Source organism: Narcine bancroftii, chromosome 1, assembly GCF_036971445.1.
Source record: "Narcine bancroftii isolate sNarBan1 chromosome 1, sNarBan1.hap1, whole genome shotgun sequence".
Lineage (NCBI taxonomy): Eukaryota > Metazoa > Chordata > Chondrichthyes > Torpediniformes > Narcinidae > Narcine > Narcine bancroftii.
The window spans coordinates 248566591-248589220 of record NC_091469.1 but is presented as its reverse complement, the minus strand read 5'-3'; the positions used below and the strand labels follow the sequence as shown (position 1 = coordinate 248589220).

Here is a 22630-nt window from a genome sequence, read left to right as displayed (position 1 = left end):
CCAAAGACTTGTTGATCCAAACCAAGGCTTTTATTAGCAAAAGACCGGAGCTCTTCACAGGTGGCCGACCAGTCCGGAATGATCCGACCTGGCTAGGGACACAACCCTTTAAGGCCCAGAAAATAGGTGTGGCTTAGCTCTCAGCCAATCGCTGTAAGCACAGTCTAGATATAGTAACTATATACACTATGTACATTGGTGATAGATCTGTACTATCACACTGTGTTTATTGTTTCTGGAAGGGGGGGTCTAGAGCAAATGAGTGGGGAATGGAGGAGATGCAGGTGAGGGCCGTTGATAGTGGTGGAGGGGAAGCCACGTTTGTGATAGACCTCATCTTGGGAGCAGATGTGGCAGAAATGGAGAAATTGAGAGAAGGGGATGGAGTCCTTCCAGGGGACAGGGTGTGAGGATGTGCAGTCCAGGTAGTTGTGGGAGATAGAGGTGTTGTACTAAATGTCAGTGGACAATCTGACTCCTGAAATGGAGACAGAGAGATGCAGGAAAGGGGAGAGTCTGATCAGAGATGGAGCAGGTGAGTTTGAGGTCAGGGTAGAAATTGGCCGTGAAATTGATGAAATTGATGAGCTCATTGTGGGTGCATGAGGCCACCCTGATGTAGTCGTCTGATATACCGGAAGAAGAGTTGAGGGGTCTTGCCTGTGTAGGCTTGGAGCATGTTTTGCTCCACAAAACCCACAAACAGGGAGGCATAACTGGGACCCATGCGGGTACCCATGGCTACTCCTTTAATTTGGAAGTAGTGGGATGAGTTAAAGGAAAAATTGTTAGGGGTGAGGACAAGTTCTGCCAGGTGGAGAAGGGTAGTGGTTGTAGGTGACTGCCATACCCACACCAACTTCCCACACTTCCCTGCTCCATCCTCAGACCTATCTGACCCTCACCCCACTGCGCTCCGCCAACACCCTCCACCACACTGACTCCCACAATGACTCGTCCCCCTCCCCCTCACTCCCCTTCTCCCATCCTATGCCCACATACTTCTCATCTCCCCCCCAATCTCCCCAACCCTCCTCCCATGTCCAACCTCCCCCACTTCCCTTCTCCATCCTTGGACCTCTCCAACCCTCCCCCTCCCCTTCCTTCCAACACCCTTCACCACATCGACTCTCACTCTAACACTTGCCTGGTTTTTACTATCCCCTCTGACCTTCACCTTTCGGAGGTGGAACACTCTATCCTCAGCAGAGGCCTTATCTTCATCTCTCTCCATCCACACATCAATGAGTTCCACACACGCCGCGATGCTGAACTCTTCTAACGTTATCTCCGTCTCCAGGCCCACTACTTTGGCCGCAACTCTCCAAGACCCTTTCTCCCACTTCAAGACCTCTTCTCCTCTTGGAAAACTGCCCGTTCAAGACCTCTTTATCTCCATCTACTGCTGGGACATCAACCTTCTCAACTTCACTACCCCCCCCCTCCTACTTACTCCAACCGCACTCCTCAGAGTGCTCCACCCTCCACTCTCTCCACAACAACCCTAACCTCACTATCAAATCCACAGACGAGAGTGGTGCTGTTGTAGTCTGGTGCACTGACCTCTATCTTGCTGAGGCCAGTCGACAGCTCTCAGACACCTCCTCCTATCAACCCCTCCCACAGGACCCCACCATCACCCATCAAGCCACCATCTCCAACACCACCTCTCACCTCATTGACTTTGGGCACCTCCCCCCCCCCCCCCCCCCATGACCACCAACCTCATTGTCTCCCATCCTCAGACTGCTCGTTTCTACATTCTACCCAGGATACATAAATCTGACCATCCGGGCAGACCCATTGTCTCTGCTTGATCTTGCCCCATGCAACTAGTTTCATCCTACCTTGACTCCATCTTTTCTCCCCTAGTTCAATCCCTCCCCACCTACATCTGTGACTCCTCACACAACCTCCACCTCCTCCAAGACTTCAGATTCCCCAAACCAGACTGCGTCATCTTCAAGATGGATGTCCAATTCCATTACACTCCATTCCCCACACAGAAGTCTTCAAAGTACTTCGCTTTTTCCTGGACTTCAGACCTGAACAGTCAGCTTCCACCACCGCCCTTCTCCACCTGACAGAACTTGTCCTCATCCTTAACAATTTTTCCTTTAACTCATCCCACTTCCTCCAAATTAAAGGAGTAGCCATGGGTACCTGCATGGGTCACAGCTATGCCTGCCTGCTTGTGGGTTTTGTGAAGCAAAACATGATCCAAGCCTACACAGGCAAGTCCCTCCAATTCTTCCTCCAGTACATCGGACAACTACATCGGGGAGGCCTCATGCACCCATGATGAGCTCGTAAATTTCATCATTTTTGTGGCCAATTTCCACCCTGACCTCAAACTCACCTGCTCCATCTCTGATAACACTTGGACAGATCAGATCGCTTCACCCAGTACCTCCGTCTGCAACAAAAGCGACTCACCGTAGCCAACCATTTCAATTCTAGATCACACTCTCGATCTCACATGTCTGTCCATGGCCTTTCACACCATCCCACCATGACCACCCACAGACTTGAGGAACAACATTTCAGGTCATGAAAATTGAGTTCACTACATTCCACTAATCAGCTTGCCTCTCCCCCACCCCCCCTCACTAGTTTTTCCAATTCCTACTTCCTTTCTCTCTCCACCCATCCTAGACTCCTCCCCCCTTCCTGTGGTCCTTCCCCTTCCTGCAGTTCTCCCCCACCCCCTTTCACCTATCATCTCCCACCCTCAGCACCCCACCTCCCCCTCACTTGTTTGGACATCTCTCATGTTCCCCTGCACCTTGATAAATGGCTCAGGTCTGAAACATTGGTGATGTATCTTCACCTTTGCTACATAAAGGCACTGTTTGACCAGCTGAGTTTCTCCAACATTTGGGGTTTTTTTCACTTAACCACAGTGTCAACAGAATCCACTGAGGTCGGGTGACTCAAGAATGAGAGGATAAGTGTTAAAAGGCTATAATGTGAGATCTTTAAAGGGAACATTGTGGGGAACATCTTCACACAGAGAGAGGTGAGAGTTTGAATGAGCTGCCAGCTGAAGTGGTGAATGAGGGTTTGATTTTGACATGTAAGAAAATGAATTGGATGGGAACATTGATGGGAAGTGTATGGAGAGCCATGGTCCAGGTGTAGGTCAATGGATAAATTCAGAATAACTGTTCGGCACAGACCGATGGGTCAAAGGGTTGGTTTCTATTCTGTCCTGGTGAAGGAGGAGTTGAAAAACATTGTCCTGGGCAGCAGCGGAAGATCCAGCAACCATATCCTGATAGATGGAAGGAAGCCTATTGAAGCACTCTGGGAATGCCCACATCTGATTGGGAGGGGACAGGGCATTGAATAAGGAGGGAAATTAAAGACAGACAAAAGTGGGGACTGGATAAAGCAAGGTTGAGGGAAGATGGGCAGGGGGTAATAATTGATGGGGGCTAGTCACTTTCTCATTCCAACCACTGCTTTATATTGTGCAAGAGTGGGCAGGAAATCTGTGGGGTAACTGCCCATCACTCACTGATTTCCTGGGTTACCACTGATCACTGCATTCATTCCAGGGAGACCACTGGTCACTTATTGATTCAAGGGTAACCACTGATCACTTACTGATCTAGGGTAACCACTGAACTCATCCCAGGGTAACCACTGGTCACTCACTTGTCCGAGGGTAACCTTTAGTCACTGCATTCATCCCAGGGTAACTATTGGTCACTCACTGATCCCAGGGTAACCACTGGTTGCTCACTGATCCCAGGGTTACCACTGGTCACTGAATTCTTCCCAGGGTATCCACTGGTCACTCACTGATTCCAGGGCAACCACTGGCCAGTGCACTCATCCTGGGTAAATACTGGTCACTCACTGTTCCCAGAGTAACCACTGGTCACTGCACTCATCCCAGGGTAACCACTGGTCTCTCACTGATGCCAGGGTAAACACTGGTGACTGCACTGATTGCAGGGTAACCACTGGTCACTGCAGTCATTGTGGGATAGCCACTGGTCACTCATGAGCCCAGGGTAACCACTGGCCACTGCACTTATCCTGGAGTAACCACTGGTCAATCACTTATCCAAGAGTCACCACAGATTACTTACTGATCCCAGGGTAACCACTGGTCACTCACTGATTCCAGGGTAACAACTCATCACTCACTGATGTCAGGGTAACCACTGGTCACTGCACTCATCCAGGGGTAACAGCTGGTCACTCACTGATCCCAAGGTAACCATTGGTCACTGTATTGATTGCAGGATAACAACTTGTTACTGCACTCATCTTAGTGTAACCACTGTTCACTCACTGATACCAGAGTAACCACTGGTCACTCCCTCATCCTGGAGTAATCACTGGTCAATCACTGATCCCAGGGTAACCACTGGTTACTGCACTCATTCCTGGTAACCATTGATTGCTCACTGATTCCAGCGTAACCACTGTTAACTGCACACATTCCAGGGAAACCACTGGTCACTTATTAATTCAAGGGTAACCACTGATCACTTACTGACCAGTGGTTACACTGGAATGAGTTCATTGGTTACCCACTGGTCACACTGACTGCAAGGTAACAACTGGTCACTCACTGATACCAGTGTAACTCACTCATCCCAGGGTAACCACTAGTCACACATTGATCACTGGGTCGAGTAACAAATGCACTCATCCCAGGTTAACCAATGGTCACTCACTGATCCCAGGGTAACCACTGGTCACTCACTGATGCCAGCATAATGACTGGTCACTCACTCATCCCAGGATAACCACTGGTCACTGCACTGATCACATGTTAACCACTGGTCACTCACTGATCCCAGGGTAACCACTGATCACTGCACTTATCCCAGGGGAGCCACTGGTCACTCACTGATCCAAGGGTAACCACTGGTCACTGCACTCATCGTAGGGAAACCACTGGTCACTCACTGATCCCAGGGTAACCACTGGTCACTGCACTCATCGTAGGGTAACTACTGGTCACTCACTGATCCCAGAGTAATCACTGTTCACTGCACGCATTCCGGGGTAACAACTTGTCACTCACTGTTCCCAGGATAACCACTGATCACTGCACTTATCCCAGGGTAGCAACTGGTCACTCACGGTTCCCAGGGTAACCACTGGTCACTGCACTCATCTCAGGGTAACCACTGATCACTCACTGATTCCAGGGTAACCACTGGGACACTGCAGTCATCACAGTGTAATTACTGGTCACTCACTGGTCCAAAGGTAACCACTGGTCACTGAACTCATCCGAGGATAACCACTGGTCTCTCACTGATCCCAGAGTAACCACTGGTCGTTGCACTCATCCCATGGTAATGACTGGTCACTCACTGATCCCTGGGTAACCACTGATCACATACTGATCCTAGGGTAAGAACCACACTCCCAGGGTGGTTACTCTACCACAAGGTAACCACTGGTCACTCATTGATACCAGTGTAACTACTGGTCACTCACTCATTCCAGGGTAACCACTAGTCACAAATTGATCCCCGGGTAGTGTAACCACTGCACTAATTCCAGGGTAACCAATGGTCACTCACTCATCCCAGGTTAACCACTGGTCACTCACTGATCGCAGGATAACCACCTGGACACCGCACCCACCCCAGGGTAACTACTGGTCATTCACTGGTCCTAGGGTAACCACTGGTCACTCACTGATCCCAAGGTAACCACTGGTCACTGTACTCATTGCAAGGTAACTACTGGCCACTAACTCATCCCAGGGTAACCATGGTCACTCACTAATCCCAGGGTAACCACTGGTCACCTCACTGATCCCAAGGTAACCACTGGTCACTGCAGTCATCTCAGGGTAACCACTAGTCACTCACTGATCCCAGGGTAATAATTGGGACACTGCACTCATCATTGTGTAACTACTGGTCACTCACTGGTCCAAAGGTATCCACTGGTCACTGCACTCATCCCAATGTAACGATTGGTCACTCATTGATCCCAGGGTAATCACTGATCACACACTGATCCTAAGGTAACCACTGCATTAATCCCAGGATAACCACTGGTCATTTACTGATACCAGCATAACTATTGGTCACTCACTCATCATCCTAGGGTAACCACTAGTCACAAATTGGTCCCCAGGTACAGTAACCACTGCATTAATTCCAGGATAACCAATGGTCACTCACTCATCCCAGGGCCATCACTGGTCACTCACAGATCCCAGCATAACCACTGGTCACTCACTGATCACAAGATAACCACTGGGACACTGTACTCATCCCAGGATAACTATTGGTCATTCACTGATCCCAAGGGTAACCATTGGTCACTGCACTCATCACAGAGTAACTACTGGTCACTCACTAATCCCAGGCAAACCATTGGACAATGAACTCATCCCGTGATAACCACTGGTTACTGCACATCCCAGGGTAACCACTGGTTACTGCACTCATCCTGGGGGACCACTGGCCACTCACTGATCCCAGGGTAACAACTGGTCCCTGCACTCAGCCCAGGGTTACCATTGGCCACTGCACTGATTCCAGGGTTTTTTGTGAGGGGGTGGGGGGTCAGAATATTGATTGAGAGCATGTCTGTTCCAAGGATGTTGGCCAGTCACTGTTCATTCGGCTGGTGTTGAACACAGATGTTAGTGGCTCAGAGCTCTCCCTGACATTTGCTGACCTTACAATGCTCATTACACCAGCATTTCAGATTTGACTTGTCATAGAAAAAGAAGTGCTGACTTTCTCTTGATTTAATACTGCATCTGTCCGCACTCTAGTTCTGGTTCATCACAGTAACAGGCCCTTCTGGCCCATGAACCTACATACAAAGAGCATATTTTAAATTTAATTCAAATGTTGTTTCTGCAGTATTCCAAGGATTGCGTCTCTGGTTGTGTGTGCCCTGATGATTTGGTCTCTGATGGAAATGGTGACTGTATTCCCATCAATAAGTGTCCCTGTAAACACAATGGCATCGATTACCAACAGGGGGAAATAGTGCAAGTGGACTGCAACTCATGGTACGTGGAACATATTCACTCTGCTTTCTGTTCAGATGAAGTCAATGAAGCAAGTGTAGGAGCTGAGGCTTAAGCATCCTGATCAGTAAACATCCCATTTGATTTTATCAGCGAATGCAACGACAGATCCTGGAACTGCACAGATCAGGAATGCCATGGAACCTGTATGACCTATGGGGATGGTAATTACATCACTTTTGATGGGCATCGCTACACTTTTAATGGAGAATGTGAATATATCGTTGCACAGGTATTGTTCGACAAATATGTCTTTCTCATTGTTCTAAGTAGAGTCAGACAATGTGGAAACAGGCCCTTCAGCACAATGTGCCCACGCTGCCCAAAATGTCCCACCCACACTAGTCCCACCTGCATTTGGCCCATATCACTCTAGCCCATCCTCTCCATGTGTCCGTCAATGCCTTTCTTCAACGTTGCAACAGTACCTGCCGTAACCACTTACTCAAACAGCCCATTCCACTGCACTCGGTGTAAAAGTGTTCAAAGTACTTATATTATTTTAGTTCCGTGATGACTTTGAAAACACATAATGAGAAATACATAGAACATGGAACATTCCCGCATAATGCAGTGCAATATGTTGTGCTGACCAATGTAAGCCAGCTCCACGACAATCTAACCTTGCCCTGCCCCCCACCCATAACCCTTTATAATATATATTAAAGTATACATTATATTCTTTCTTTTCTTTGGCTTGGCTTCGCAGACGAAGATTTATGGAGGGGGTAAATGTCCACGTCAGCTGCAGGCTCATTTGTGGCTGACAAGTCCGAAGCAGGACAGGCAGACACAGTTGCAGCGGTTGCAGGGGAAAATTGGTTGGTTGGGGTTGGGTGTTGGGTTTTTCCTCCTTTGTCTTTTGTCAGTGAGGTGGGCTCTGCCGTCTTCTTCAAAGGAGGTTGCTGCCCGCCGATCTGTGAGGCGCCAAGATGTATGGTTTGAGGCGATATCAGCCCACTGGCAGTGGTCAATGTGGCAGGCACCAAGAGATTTCTTTAGGCAGTCCTTGTACCTCTTCTTTAGTGCACCTCTGTCACGGTGGCCAGTGGAGAGCTCGCCATATAACACGATCTTGGGAAGGCGATGGTCCTCCATTCTGGAGATGTGACCCACCCAGCGCAGCTGGATCTTCAGCAGCGTGGACTCGATGCTGTCAGCCTCTGCCATCTCGAGTACTTCGATGTTAGGAATGAAGGCGCTCCAACGAATGTTGAGGATGGAGCAGAGACAACGCTGGTGGAAGCGTTCTAGGAGCCGTAGGTGATGCCGGTAGAGGACCCATGATTCGGAGCTGAACAGGAGCGTGGGTATGACAACAGATCTGTATACGCTTATCTTTGTGAGGTTTTTCAGTTGGTTGTTTTTCCAGACTCTTTTGTGTAGTCTTCCAAAGGCACTATTTGCCTTGGCAAGTCTGTTGTCTATCTCGTTGTCGATCCTTGCATCTGATGAAATGATGCAGCCGAGATAGGTAAACTGGTTGACCGTTTTGAGTTTTGTGTGCCCGATGGAGATGTGCGGGGGCTGGTAGACATGGTGGGGAGCTGGCTGATGGAGGACCTTCGTTTTCTTCAGGCTGACTTCCAGGTCAAACATTTTGGCAGTTTCCGCAAAACAGGACGTCAAGCGCTGAAGAGCTGGCTCTGAATGGGCAACTATAGCGGCATCATCTGCAAAGAGTAGTTCACGGACAAGTTTCTCTTGTGTCTTGGTGTGAGCTTGCAGGCGCCTCAGATTGAAGAGACTGCCATCCGTCTGGTACCGGATGTAAACAGCATCTTCATTGTTGAGGTCTTTCATGGCTTGGTTCAGCATCATGCTGAAGAAGATTGAAAAGAGGGTTGGTGCAAGAACACAGCCTTGCTTCACGCCATTGTTAATGGAGAAGGGTTCAGAGAGCTCATTGCTGTATCTGACCCGACCTTGTTGGTTTTCGTGCAGTTGGATAACCATGTTGAGGAACTTTGGGGGGCATCCGATGTGCTCTAGTAAAAGCCATTTCCTGCTCACGGTGTCGAAGGCTTTGGTGAGGTCAACAAAGGTGATGTATAGTCCTTTGTTTTGTTCTCTGCACTTTTCTTGGAGCTGTCTGAGGGCAAAGACCATGTCAGTAGTTCCTCTGTTTGCGTGAAAGCCGCACTGTGATTCTGGGAGAATATTCTCGACGACACTATTTATTCTATTTAGGAGAATCCTAGCGAAGATTTTGCCTGCAATGGAGAGCAGCGTGATTCCCCTGTAGTTTGAGCAGTCTGATTTCTCGCCTTTGTTTTTGTACAGGGTGATGATGATGGCATCACGAAGGTCCTGAGGCAATTTTCCTTGGTCCCAACAAAGCTTGAAAAACTCATGCAGTTTGACATGCAGAGTTTTGCCGCCAGCCTTCCAGACCTCTGGGGGGGATTCCATCCATACCTGCTGCTTTGCCACTTTTCAGTTGTTCATTTGCCTTATATGTCTCATCCTGGGTGAGGACCTCATCCAGCTCTAGCCTTAGGGGCTGTTGAGGGAGCTGAAGCAGGGCGGAATCTTGGACTGAGCGGTTGGCACTGAAAAGAGATTGGAAGTGTTCTGACCATAGGTTGAGGATGGAGATCTTGTCGCTGAGGAGGACTTTGCCATCTGAGCTGCGCAGCGGGCTTTGGACTTGTGGTGAGGTGCCGTACACAGCCTTTAGAGCCTCGTAGAAACCCCTGAAGTCGCCAATGTCCGCGCTGAGCTTACCTCTTTTGCCTCCTGTAACTTTTCCTCCCCTCTGGTATTTGCTATTGTCACTCAGAAAGAAGATGGTGGCTATCCACCTTATCGAAGCCCCTCATAATCATGTATACCTTTGCTATGTCACCTCCCATCCTTCATCATTGCAGAGAGAAATGCCCTAGTTCTGTCAACCTTGCTTCATGTGATAGGTTCACCAATCCAGGCAACATCCTAGTAAATCTCCTCTGCACCCTCACAGATCTCTTCCTTCCTTCCCATAATGAAGTGACCAGAACCTAAATAAGGTGACCAGAAATGTACATCATCCATAATAATAAAGTGGATAAATCCTAATGATGATTGTTTTATGCTTCAAATTTCATTCCTTATTTGTGAAATATTTGAAGACAAATGCTGTATTGAAATGCCAATTGTTGCTTTTATGTCTGTGTGCCATTCTGTCTTTCTCTGTGAATGTTTCAGGATTATTGTGGAAATAACACTTCAAATGGAACCTTCAGAATAATTACCGAGAACATCCCCTGTGGGACCACGAGAACGACATGTTCAAAATTAATCAAAGTCTACTTGGGTGTAAGTGAACAAGCAACCAGTGCTTTCTCCCCAAAGCCATAGGAGTGCTAAAAGAAATTTTGAGATGGCTTTGGCAGACAGTGTGAGGGAGAATCCAAAGAGATTTGGCAAAGGACATCAGAATTTAGTCAAAATGGGACAGGAACCGTCTGTAAGGTTCAGGAAGCTATAATCAGACTGGGCCCTGCAGAGATATAAAGATTGCTGAAAAGAGCTCAAGCAGGGTATTAGGAAGGGCAAAAGAGGACTGAGATTTCCTTGGCGAGCAGCAATAAAGAGAAGCCCAAGGAATTTTATACTTGCATTACAACAGGAAGAATGCTAGGGAGAGGTAAGGACAAAGGAAGGAATTTCTTGGAGCCTAAGGAAGTGATGAGGTACTAATGAATACTGCACATCGATATTTAGCAAGGAAAAGCTCATGGTCAGTGATGGGAAGCATAATGTGGAGAATGCTCATATGCTGGAGCATATTAAGACCAACATGGGTGTTGGGTGTTTTGAAGAATGTTAAGGTGGACGTTCTCCGGACCTGATGGGTTACATCCCCAGTTACTGAAAGGTGAAAGAGATTGCTGGAGACTTTTCAAAGATCTTTGCATCCCCAATAATGACAGGAAAGGTTCCAGAGGACTGGAGAGCAGATAAGGTACCTTCTGTAGTGCGTGTCGAAAGAACCAAAGACTTGTTGATCAAAACCAAGGCTTTTATTAACTAAAAGACTGGAGCATATCATATAGGTCGAACAGACCAGAATCACCTGGTCTGGCTAGGAGCAATCCTTTAAGACCTGCCAGTAGGTGTGGCTACACTCTCAGCCAATCACAGTCATCCTACACTACCATCTGTACATATGTACATATACACATTGGTGATAGAATCTGTACAATCACACCTTTGTTCAAGAAGAAAAAAAAAGGATAATCCAGGAAATGATGCACCAATGAGGGAAACTATTGTAGAGTATACTTTGGGATATGATTTATATTCATTTGAAAGTCGAGGTTATTTTAGGGGCAGTCAACTTGGTGTTGTGAGAGACCGACTGTGTCTGATCACCTTTCCCCTTCCACTTGAGTCACTCTTCTTCCACCTGACCCCTTTGTTTCTTCTGCCTCTCCCTCCCTTCATCTGGCTCCTGCCTATGTCCATCATTCTCCATCCTTCCCTTGTCCACCAATCCCCCAATGCCTCCTGTCCAACCCCTCCCACCGTGTCTGCATTACACTGGCTATCTCCACCTTGCATTCTGTCTTGATGAAGATTCCAGCCAAACATTTTGGCTCCCAATATGCTGCACCAGATTGCTTTTCTCATCTCTGTTTTGTACTACACATCCCTACTTTCCATAATTGCTCAAACACTCACTGTCTGGTTCCAATGCATGGATGTTCTGGACTGTAAACTGCTGTTAAGTATCCAAAGTGTGAGACATCTGTTAATAGTCCAAAACTGCTGGTCTCTGTGTGAGTTAATAATGCTGAGTTGTTAAGCACAACACTGTTACAGCTCTAACAATTGGGACCAGGGCTCAAGTCCCCCACTGGCTCTAAGGAGTTGGTACATTCTCCCCGTGACTGCGTGCATTTTGCTCAGGGATTCCAATTTCCTCCCACTCTCTGAAACATGCCAGGTGTGCAAGTTAATTGGGTGCAATTGGGTGGCATAGGCTCGTGGGCCGAAAAATGGCCCGTTATCTTGATTTATGTCTAAATTTTAACATACCATTGATTTTACAATAAGATCTGCATTGTCATTCCTGCTTACATAATTTATCTGCATTTGTCTAATATGATTATTCAAAATACTTTCAGAATACTGAAATAAAACTCTTGGATGGAAAGTATGAAATCATGAAACTCGATAAAGGTGTAAACATAACTTACAAAGTTCGTCATCTTGGCATTTATCTTGTACTTGAGGCTAAAAATGGAGTGATATTGCTCTGGGACAAGAAGACAAGCTTGACTATTAAACTGAGTCACTTGTTCAAGGTACGTATTTGCGTTAAACATTGTGAATATTCTTGTTAACACTTTTGAACAAGGAAATCTTTCAATTATAATTTCACTATCAGAAATATTTCAAAATCCACTTTGAAGGGACTGAAATATACAGTGGAAAAGGAGGCCATTTGGAAAATTGGTCACAAATGATTAGGTAATCCCAATTCCAATGGATCAGTCCATAACTTCATATCTCTGAGTGAAAATCTTCAACTCTCCTCTCATCTTTGTATCATGTTCTCATTATTGTTCTCTCAGTATATCTGTTCCTTTCATCATTTTATACACTTGAATCAAATCTCCCCTCGTGTTTTTTTCCAAAGGAAGCAATGGCAGGCTTGCCTCAACACCACCATATTGTGTCTCTGGAAACATGCTGGTAGATGACACTGCATTTAGTGTATCCTGTGCTTCCAATGAGGCCTCCTTCGCAATAGAGGTTCTGGATTGAGCACTCGCTCTGTCTGTTGCAACAGCAAGGACCTCCCAGTGGCCAACCATTTTAATTCCACACACCATTCTTACACCGCATATCTGTCTATGGCCTCATTCACTGCCAAACAGGCCACCCATAAATTGGAGGAACAGCACCTTATATTCTGTCTGGGCACCCTCCAACCAGATGGTATTAACATCGATGCCTCCAGTTTCTGTTAAGCCTTTCCGCTGAGTCTTTCTCCTTCCTCAACAGAGGATGAAATGAAGAAGGGATTAAAGAATCTATTAAATTTAGGATTCAGGACATTTAGGATTCAGGACATTTGGGGAAATCACCAGTTCAACAGCACTCGATATAGATATAGTAGTTATTCTGAGATCTTACTATGTGAGATTAAAAGTTGCAAATAAAATCTGTCACGGTTGGCATAGCTTTTCACATGTCACTTTTACAGCAGTCTGTAAGGTATTGTCTCTGTGCTTGCACGGTTTTCTTCAAGTTCTCCGGTTTCCTCCCATGTTCCAAAATGTATGGAGTTAGTAGATAAATTGGTGTAACTGGGCAGGGCAAGATCATGGGCTGCAAGGGCTTGTTTTCATGCTGTATCTCTAAATTAAAATTAAAGATCTCTGTATTTTAAATAACTAAAGCTCCAAAAACCAGCATTTTTTTCCTGGTGCTAGTACAGCGTAGAGAGAGAGAGAGAGAGAGAGAGAGAGAGCAGCGCGATTTGGTTGGGCGGGGGAGAAAGACGGCAGCGCGGCTCGGGTAGGCAGGGGGGAAAATGCCGCGCGACTGGAAGGGGGTGGATATGGCAGCACGTTTCAGGTGGGCTTAAATCTGGGGCAGCTTGCTTTTGATCTGAAATCTGAAATCTGGAACTCACTGTCCCCCAAGGGTTCTGGATAAAGGATTGTGTACCTGTATTAGTGTCTCCACTTATTGCACCATCATTTATTGCACTAATGTATTTTTAACAGGTATTATTGCACCATCATTTATTGCACTAATGTATTTTTAATATGGAAGATCAAACTTGATAAAGGACAATTTTGGATTAATTATTACACCTTTGGGGATTACAGGGCACCATCTGTGGATTGTGTGGCAATTATGATGGGAATGTGAACAACGACTTCACCACAAGAAGCCATCTGGTGGTTGCAAACACCAGCGAGTTTGGAAACAGTTGGAAAGTGTCTCCTTCCTGTGCAAATGTAAAGCAAAATGAAGACCCCTGTGCAATCAATGTTCATCGGGATGCATGGGCTCAGAAACAATGTAGCATCCTCAAGAATGAGCCCTTCCTCCCTTGCAATTCTCAGGTACATCTGAGCAACAATGCTCCACAGAAATGCTCCACTTGTGCCCACACCTCCTCCCTCACCACCATTCAGGACCCCAAACAATCCTTTCAAGTGAAGTAACACTTCACTTGTGAATCTACAGAGGTAATCTCCTGCATCCAGAGCTCCCGTTGTGGCCTCCTCAACATCAGAGAGACTGGACGCAGACTGGGAGATTGTTTCATTGAGCACCTTTGCTTTGTCTGCTGTAATAATAGTGACTCCCAGTGGTTAACCATTTCAATTCCATACACCATTCCCACACCATCTGTCCATGGCCTCATGTACTGCCAGTTTGTTGTTAACCTCATAGGAACAATTCCTTACATTCCACCTAGGCAATCTCCAACCTGACGGCGTCAACATCAACTTCTCTAGCTTCCCTTAAACCCCTCCCTTGTCACACTCTCTCTCTCTCTCTCTCTCTCTTTCCCTATCCCTCTTTCTCCTGTCCTCCATTTCCATACCTCCTTCCTTTCCCTCTCCATTCAGAGAGCTCACCCTCCCTATCACTTCTCAGCTGTTTTTCTCTTCTACCTTTTCTTCTGTATCAACCTATAACCACTTAACCTGTGCTCCCCTTCTCCTCCCTCTCTCCTCCCCATTCCCCCTCCCACCACCTTTTTATTCTCTGCTTACCTCTTTTTGATGAAACCTCAACAGAGGGCCCAACCCTTTAATTCATATCGATGCTGTGTGACCTGCTGAGTTTTTCCGGCTCTTTTGTTTATTGCAGAGTTGCATATGCGTTTATTATCACTGGGCACAATTAATCTTCAAACAACTGGTGTTTCACAGGGATCTGTTCTGGGACCCCTCCTCCTTCTAATTTTTATAAAAGTCCTGATGGGTAAGTGAAAGAGTGGATTAGTAAGGTTGGTGGTGTTGTGTTGAGGATTGCCAGAAGTCACAGGGAGACATTGATAGGATGTAGAGCTGGGCTGAGAAGTAGCAGATGGAGTTTAACCTGGAAAAGTGTGAAGTGGTTCATATTTGTTGGTCAAATTTGAAGGCAGAACACAATGTTAATGGGAGAACTCTGAGCAGAGTGGACAAACTGAGAGATCTCAGTGTATGTGTCGATAGGGCACTCAAAGCTGCTTCACAGGTTGATAGTGTTGTTAACAACGTCCGTGGTGTGTTGGTCATCATTAATCATGAGACCAAGTTCAAGAGCTGTGAAGTAATGTGGCAGCAAATGAACTTGGTTGGACCCACTTGGAATATTGTGTTCAGTTCTGATCACCTCATTACAGGAAAGCTGTGGGTGCTATAGAGAGGATGGAGGAGATTTGCAAGGGTGTTGCAGGTCTTAAGAGGGTAGGGTGAGTGAACTTGGTCTGTTCTCCTTAGAAGATGAGGATAATGAGAGGCATTGATTGTGTGGATGACCAGAAGCTTTTTCCCAGGGCTGAAATGGCTCACACAAGGGTGCAGAGTTTTAAAGTGCTTGGGAGTAAGTACAGAGAGGATGTAAGAAGTAGGTTTTTCTCATAGAGTGTGGTGAGTGCATGACATGCACTAGTGGTGGAGGCAGGTACAATACGATCCTGTAAGAGACTATTAGATAGTTGATAAAATGGAGGGTTATGTGGTAGGGAAATTGGAGGCAGTTGCTGAAGAAGGTTATTAGGTGTGGGTTTTTGATGTGTGGTGCCATCAACAAAGTACAACTTCAAGGATCGCAATATCTTTTATCACCTGAAGATGATTCTTTCATCTTCCAGCCCAGACGATGCTCTGAGGAATTTCCTCTACACCTTGACCAGTGCAATTGTGTCCTTGCTATCATGTGGTCACTGCAAGTATGGACAATACCAAAGTTTTATAATGTTGTATCATGACTTCCAAATTCTTGCTATGATCCATCTGCTGAAGGTCAGCACCCCCTATGCTTTCTTTACCATTTATAGATCAGTGGGTCCATTTTTAAGGACCAATGAATGTGTAAGGCTCCTCAGTTCTCCCTGTATGTAGCATGCCTCATATATTTCAGGATCAACCTCCATCTGCCATTACTTTACCCAATTTACAACTGGAACAATGCCTTCTGTAGCCTAACATTATCCTCCGAACTGTCAACGACACCAACAATATTAGTGTCATCAAGCAAGGGAGTTGCCTGGGTTACCCCTGATCTTTAAACTGATCATTTTCAACTTACTGGGAAAGCAAATGCCCTTGAAACTCACCCTTCAACCATCTTCACATTGTCCTCCTGCAAATCACAGATGCGTCCAACCAATGTACCATGTGGAAACAAATTGTTCTTCTCGTTTGTCCAAAGAGGCGGAACCGTCATTCTTACATTCAGAACTCCAGACTCAACATGCTGGTCAGTCTGCACCACAACATTTTAGTTGGCCAGGACACTCACATATAGATTGGAAGAATGTTTTTTAAATCGATGGTCTAAGGAACTATTTAAGGTGGTATTTATTTCATTCAGAAGGAATTTAACATGATGTGCATCACTAAAGGAAACAGAGTCTGAAATTCTGTTCAACATGAGTAGGGGGTGATAGATTTACAATCCTTCTCCTCATGTATGTCAGAAAGTATAAATTCAACACCAAACGGCAGGACTAGTTATGTACATGCAGAACAAACTCGTTCACCAAGTCCAACATGAACATCAAGTGCTAATGTGAAATGAATACAGAAAGACATTACAGCACATTAGAGGCCCTTCAGCGCACGATTTTGTGCCATCCTATGTAAACCTACTACTTCACAACCTTACCCTTTTCAACCTCACACCCACAACCCTCTATTTTCTTACATCCATGTGGCTATTGAAGTACCTTCCAAGTGTCCCTATTGTACCAACCTATACCACCATCCCCAGCAATGCATTCAAGGCACCCACAACTCTCTAAGTAAATTTCATCCCTCTGTCATCTCTCCAAAATGTTCCTCCACTCAACTTAAACAGACGCCCTCTGGTATTTGCTGTTGTCACCCTATCAAAGCCCCTCAAATGCACCTCAATAAAGTATCTCACTGAAGCTTCTTGACCAGCTGAGTTCCACCAACAGAGTGTGCTCAGCCCAACTGTATCAACTGCTTTGTGTTATAATTTAGATCCATTCATTATTTTCAGACAAAATACCAGTTACTTCCATGCTTTACTTTTTAGGTTGACCCAACTCCTTATTATGAGGCCTGTGTACACGATGCATGTGCCTGTGACACTGGCGGGGATTGTGAATGTCTCTGCACAGCAATCTCTGCTTACTCTTTAGCATGCAAGATGGCCGGGCTGTGCATTTCCTGGAGGAGCCCTGACCTTTGTCGTGAGTAAAATTCTACTTTGATTAACTCTGAGGCAGAGCAGTTGCTCCAGACCCTTCAATCTTTCCGCAGCTCCATCATGAATTGCGTAGTGAAGAATATATAATGTGTTGGAGAACCATAGAACACTACAGCGCTGAAACAGGCCCCCCAGCTCATCTTATCCATGCTGAACTATTAATCTGCCTCATCCCATTAACCTGCACCCTGTTCATTTCCCTCCACAACTCTCCCAGCCCAACACCCATGGAAATTTTTCTTAAATGTCAAAAACAATCTTGAATTCACTACTTCAGATGGCAGCTTGTTCCATATTATCACTACTCTGCATAAAGTTCCCCCATGGTCCTCTAAACACCTTGCCTTTCACGCATATCCTCTAATTCTTGTGTCACCCAACCTTAGTGGAAAAAACCTGCTTGCATTTACTCTGTCTATACCCGTCATAATTTTAAATACCTCCATCAAGTTTCTTCTCAATCTTCTACACTCCAGGGAATAAAGTCCCAAACTTTTCCTATAAATCAGTTCCTCTCATCCTTGCAACATCCTTGTAAATCTCTGTACTCTTTCATATTCATTGATGTCATTCCTGTAGTTTGGTGGCCAAAACTGCATGCAATACTCCAGATTTGGCCTCACCAATGTCTTATTCAACTCCTATACACACTAATTTGATCCATGAAAGCCAATGTGCCAAAAGCTCTCTTTATGACCCTATGTATCTGTGATGCCACTTTCAGTATTTTGTATTTGTACCACACTCCTAAGTACGTCCTTCCTTGATTTGTCCTTCAAAAATCCAACACCTCGCGCTTGTCTGAATTAAATTCCATCTGCCATTTTCCAGCCCATTTTTCCAGCTGGTCGAGATGCCTCTGCAAGCTTTGAAAACCTTCCTCACTGTCCACAATACCTCCAATCTTTGTGTCATCTGCAAACTTGCATCTGACATGAAGATTATACTTGCCATGGTCTTGATAGTCACTGTCCATCTCCAAGTCTTTGTATGCGTTTGGATGTTAAGTTAGATTCCAAGGAAAGTTAAACATTTGTTTAATTATTTATCAAACATTTGTTAATTAGAAAAATGTAAAACAAAATAATTTTTTGGGACAATTTAATTATTTTCACTCTTGTATTTAAGAAAGTCCTATCACTTTTACATTTTTTAATTCACCATAAAATAAGCTGGAAATATTCCACCAGTGCAAATCCTTTCTCTGTTAGGAGATTTCTTGATGGAATCTTTCCATGAAATAAAAGTAAGATAGGGTTCATGAAGGGGCAATTGTCCCCTGGGGAACAATCTGCTCTGCAGGTTGCCAGCCTGGTGTAGTGTCCACTCTGCTGTGAGACGGAAACAAGAATCGACCCCGCGGTGTTCAGGCAGTGAGAAAAACAAATGCTCAAATATTTTCTCTGTGTTTAGCTTTCTTCTGCAGTTACTACAACCCTTCTGATGAGTGTGAATGGCATTATTCCCATTGTGGGATACCCTGCGTAAAAACCTGCCAGAATCCCAGTGGGGCATGCTCCAAAGTTATCCCCAAGCTTGAAGGTAATAGTTCCACCTTGATTCATGTGGTGTTGGAATTTATTCGGTCATTAAACGTTTCATCTATTACTTTTCTCAGAACAGAATTCATCTTGCCAGAATTCTTTATGAATCATGATGGCGGCTGAGATTTTTTCCCCTTTGTTTCAGACTGAAATTGTGAAGGGGAAATGATGCTGTGGACTAACAATATCATGTTACCCTCAATCATTCAAAAAATTAACTGGTGCTTTCACTTGACGAAGGATTCACCGTGTTGCCTTGATGAAACATTAGTTACCCTCCACTTTATATAAATTCTGAGTGGTCTGCTGAGTTTCTCCAGCATGCACACCTGAACTACATAGTGCCAAAGGGATGATAAATAATTTACATTGTTGTCAAGGCTTTTTCTTTAAAATGTCACAAATGATGGTCCTGGAAGGATGGGAACAGCACCTCCATTCCCCTCATTTGAAGGTAGATTGGTGAGAAACTTTGTTTTGTGCACTTTCCAAGTCAACCTCTACATTGTACATCAAGTATAAAAATGAAGATCCAGGTGATAATATCACAGAAAACAAAATATAACAGGATATTGTGTTAAAGAGAATAGTGCAGTTTAACAGAGTAAGGCATCACCTTTGACAAATGGGAGATAAATTCAAAAGTCTGATCACAGCGGGAAAGAAGCTGTGCTCAAATCTGAAGGAGAGTGTTTTGAAGTTCATGTATCTTTTGCTTGACAGGTGAGGGTGGTGGGGGGGAGGGCAGGAGGGGGGAGAGGAGTGTGTCTTCAGCATGTGGCAGAGCAGAAATGGCAACAATGACACCAGCCCCTGGATGCCCATTTCTTGATAATAACTAATAATAAACAGGAATGGAACATCAGAGTGCCTGGGAATTTGATTAAAAAGTATCAAGGTGCTTATTGAAGTTTAAGGCCCCCAAAGAATTTCTTTATGATTCTAAATGAATTAGTCTGCTGGTGATATTTATTTTATTTTAACCCTACAGTGTAGTAGAAGGCCATTCTGACCCAACCTATGTCACCTAATTACACCCAATTTACCTACCAGCCCTGAATGCTTTGGAGGGTGAGAGGAAACCAGAGTGCCTGAAGAAATCTGTTGTGTTCAAAATAGGTTCGACGGGTTCAAAGAGAATAAAGGCTGAACACATGTTATGAACAAACTGTGGTCTTTATTTGCATACGGGGAATTCACAAAAAAGGATCCACTGGCATGTTATACCAAGAAATGGGAGTTTAACTTGTTCAGTACCAACCACCCACAGGCATGGTATACTGAGAAATGAAGGATTAACTTGTTCAGCACCCACCACCCAAAGACATGGTATACTGAGAAACGAGGGTTTAACTTGTTCAGCACCCACCACCCAAAGGCATGTTATACCACATAACAAATACACAAGTATAGCCCCTGCTCAGGTTCTGGGATGGACAGAGATGTCCCTCTGGTGCTGCCTGCAACCTGGAGCTCATAGCTCCAAACTATGACTTGGGATCCAGGACTGCCTGCAACCTGGGTTTCAGGAATGGTTTGAAGGCAGCAGCAAAGACAGACAGAGACGGCTCTCAAACTACTTTTTCAATGCAGGATCTGTGCACATCAGCTGCAAGGGCCATCTGCATCAGCCTCACAGGTGGGCAGGTCCGACCCTTGATTGACATGTGAGATGACGTCTGACTAGGGTCCAACCAGAGAGGTCACATGACCCTCCCCAATTCTCATTCCCACCAGATTTCAGCACAGGACACGTGATCCTTCAGAATCTACATTACAAAATTCCATGCATGACATTGGGAGAACATACAAACTCCTAACAGACAGAGGTGGATTCCATCCTTTGTCTCCATCCTCCCCTACCCACCTGGTTCTTTCTGTCTCATCCAGTGGCCCCAGTCTCACCTTCCCCCTCACCTCTCTGTACCAACTTTACTCTCAGTCCCAATGCAGGGACAGTTCTCTTCTCCCCACTAATGCAGTTCTACCTGCTGAGTTCCCCCAGCAGTTTGTTTTATGCCTTACTTTCAAGAGGCTCTGCGAATTCGAGCTTTTGGCAGTAATGTGGTGCTTTTCTCACTTTTCCTAGGCTGCTACCCAGACTGTCCAAAAGATAAGCCATTATTGGATGAGGATAAGATGGAATGTGTTCCATTGAGTCTCTGTGCCTGTTATGTTAATGGAAAGGACTACAAGCCAGACCAGATTGTACCATCTACTCACAACTGTGAATCATGGTAGGTTTTAACCAGAATCATTCCCCAAATGATTGTAAATGAACTACAGTGAAACCTCATTAGAGCGCGATTCGTTAATCCGTGGAGTCACTTATAGTGCGGGTGTCTGTGGATGCCAAACTGTTAAGGGGCAGGCTGATGACAATCAGCTAGCAACCCAACTCCCTACACCTGACACCCCCCCATCTTTGCACCTGACATCCCCCCTCCCCACTGCCTGACAGTCCCACTCCCCACTGCCCCTGCCCCCCGGCGAGGGACTTTGGGGCAGGGGCTGCTGGCACAGGACTTCAGGACAGGGACGGCCGGCACAATCATTGGGCACGGACAGCCAGTGTGGAATGTCGGGGCAGGGGCAGCCAGCATCTGTTCCACGACTCGGCTGTAACGCGGTATGAAATATTGGACCCCAACTACCGCGTTCTAACGAGGTTTTACTGTATTATGGCATGTGCAAACAATGATTCAAAAATGGTATGATTTTAATCCAGAGGGGAAATTGATGTGGGGTGAAACGGAACTTACTATGTTGTTTTGGAATGCATTTTCATCAGGTTGTACTCGTGCAAGCAGATGATAAATAAACTTGAACTTTGACCACTGTATTTTTTCCACTGCATTCCTTCTTACCTTTTGTACCACCGTATCAGGCTTAGTGCCTGCGACCTGATCACTGTGGCCAGCTTCTGTCAGGTCACCTCCCTCAACAGCATCCAACACAATATACCTGTTGCTGAAAGGAGTAGTCACGTGTGTGATCTCCATTTTCCAGGCATTTTTCTTCCCTCCCCTGACAGTTACCCACTTACCTGACACATTTGGTCTCGGGGTAACTATCTCCCTGAAAGCTGAATCTATTAACTCCTCACTCTCCCTTACCAGCTGCAGGTCCTCAAGCTGCAGCTCCAGATCCCCAACTCGGTCTTTAAGGAACTGCATCTTGGTGCACCTGACGCAGATGTGGCTATCTGGGAGGGTGGAACTCACCCATGGTTCCCACATCTGACACCCAGTACAAAGCACTAAGTCCATAGGCATGACTAAGTTAAAATAATGCCGCTTACCTTTCTCCTCACCTGCTTTCGCCTAAGCCTATTGAGCCAAAGCCTGGAAGTCCCACTCCTTCGCCGCGTCGCTCGCTCGCCAGGCCGTTCACCTCACCTTCTCGTCACTTTCAGCAAGCTCCTCCTCCTCCGATTCCCAAGCCACGGTAAGCCCCCGACTTTTATAGCTTACCTTCTCGTCATTTTCACCAGGCTCCTCCTCCTCCTCCGATTCACAGCCCGACTCTCTCCAAGTTCCTCCTCCGACTGCCAGCCGAACCAAGTAGGCCCAAGCCCCGGTAACCCTTCGACTTTTATAGCTTACCTTCCCGTCACTTTCACCCGACTCTCTCCGAGCTCCTCCTCCAACTCCCA

The 22630-nt window shown here is 45.9% G+C and overlaps 1 protein-coding gene across 1 annotated transcript in view; it reads left to right on the top strand.

Annotated features, from left to right (window-relative positions):
• LOC138755144 (mucin-2-like) overlaps positions 1–22630 on the top strand; it is a 238272-nt gene that overhangs the window by 108701 nt on the left and 106941 nt on the right. Inside the window, exons 15-22 of the mRNA XM_069920567.1 lie at positions 6861–7012; positions 7124–7262; positions 10217–10327; positions 12142–12321; positions 13858–14097; positions 17258–17414; positions 18845–18973; positions 21065–21212. Coding sequence (XP_069776668.1) covers positions 6861–7012; positions 7124–7262; positions 10217–10327; positions 12142–12321; positions 13858–14097; positions 17258–17414; positions 18845–18973; positions 21065–21212 — 1256 coding nt within the window. The remainder of the gene's footprint in view (positions 1–6860; positions 7013–7123; positions 7263–10216; positions 10328–12141; positions 12322–13857; positions 14098–17257; positions 17415–18844; positions 18974–21064; positions 21213–22630) is intronic.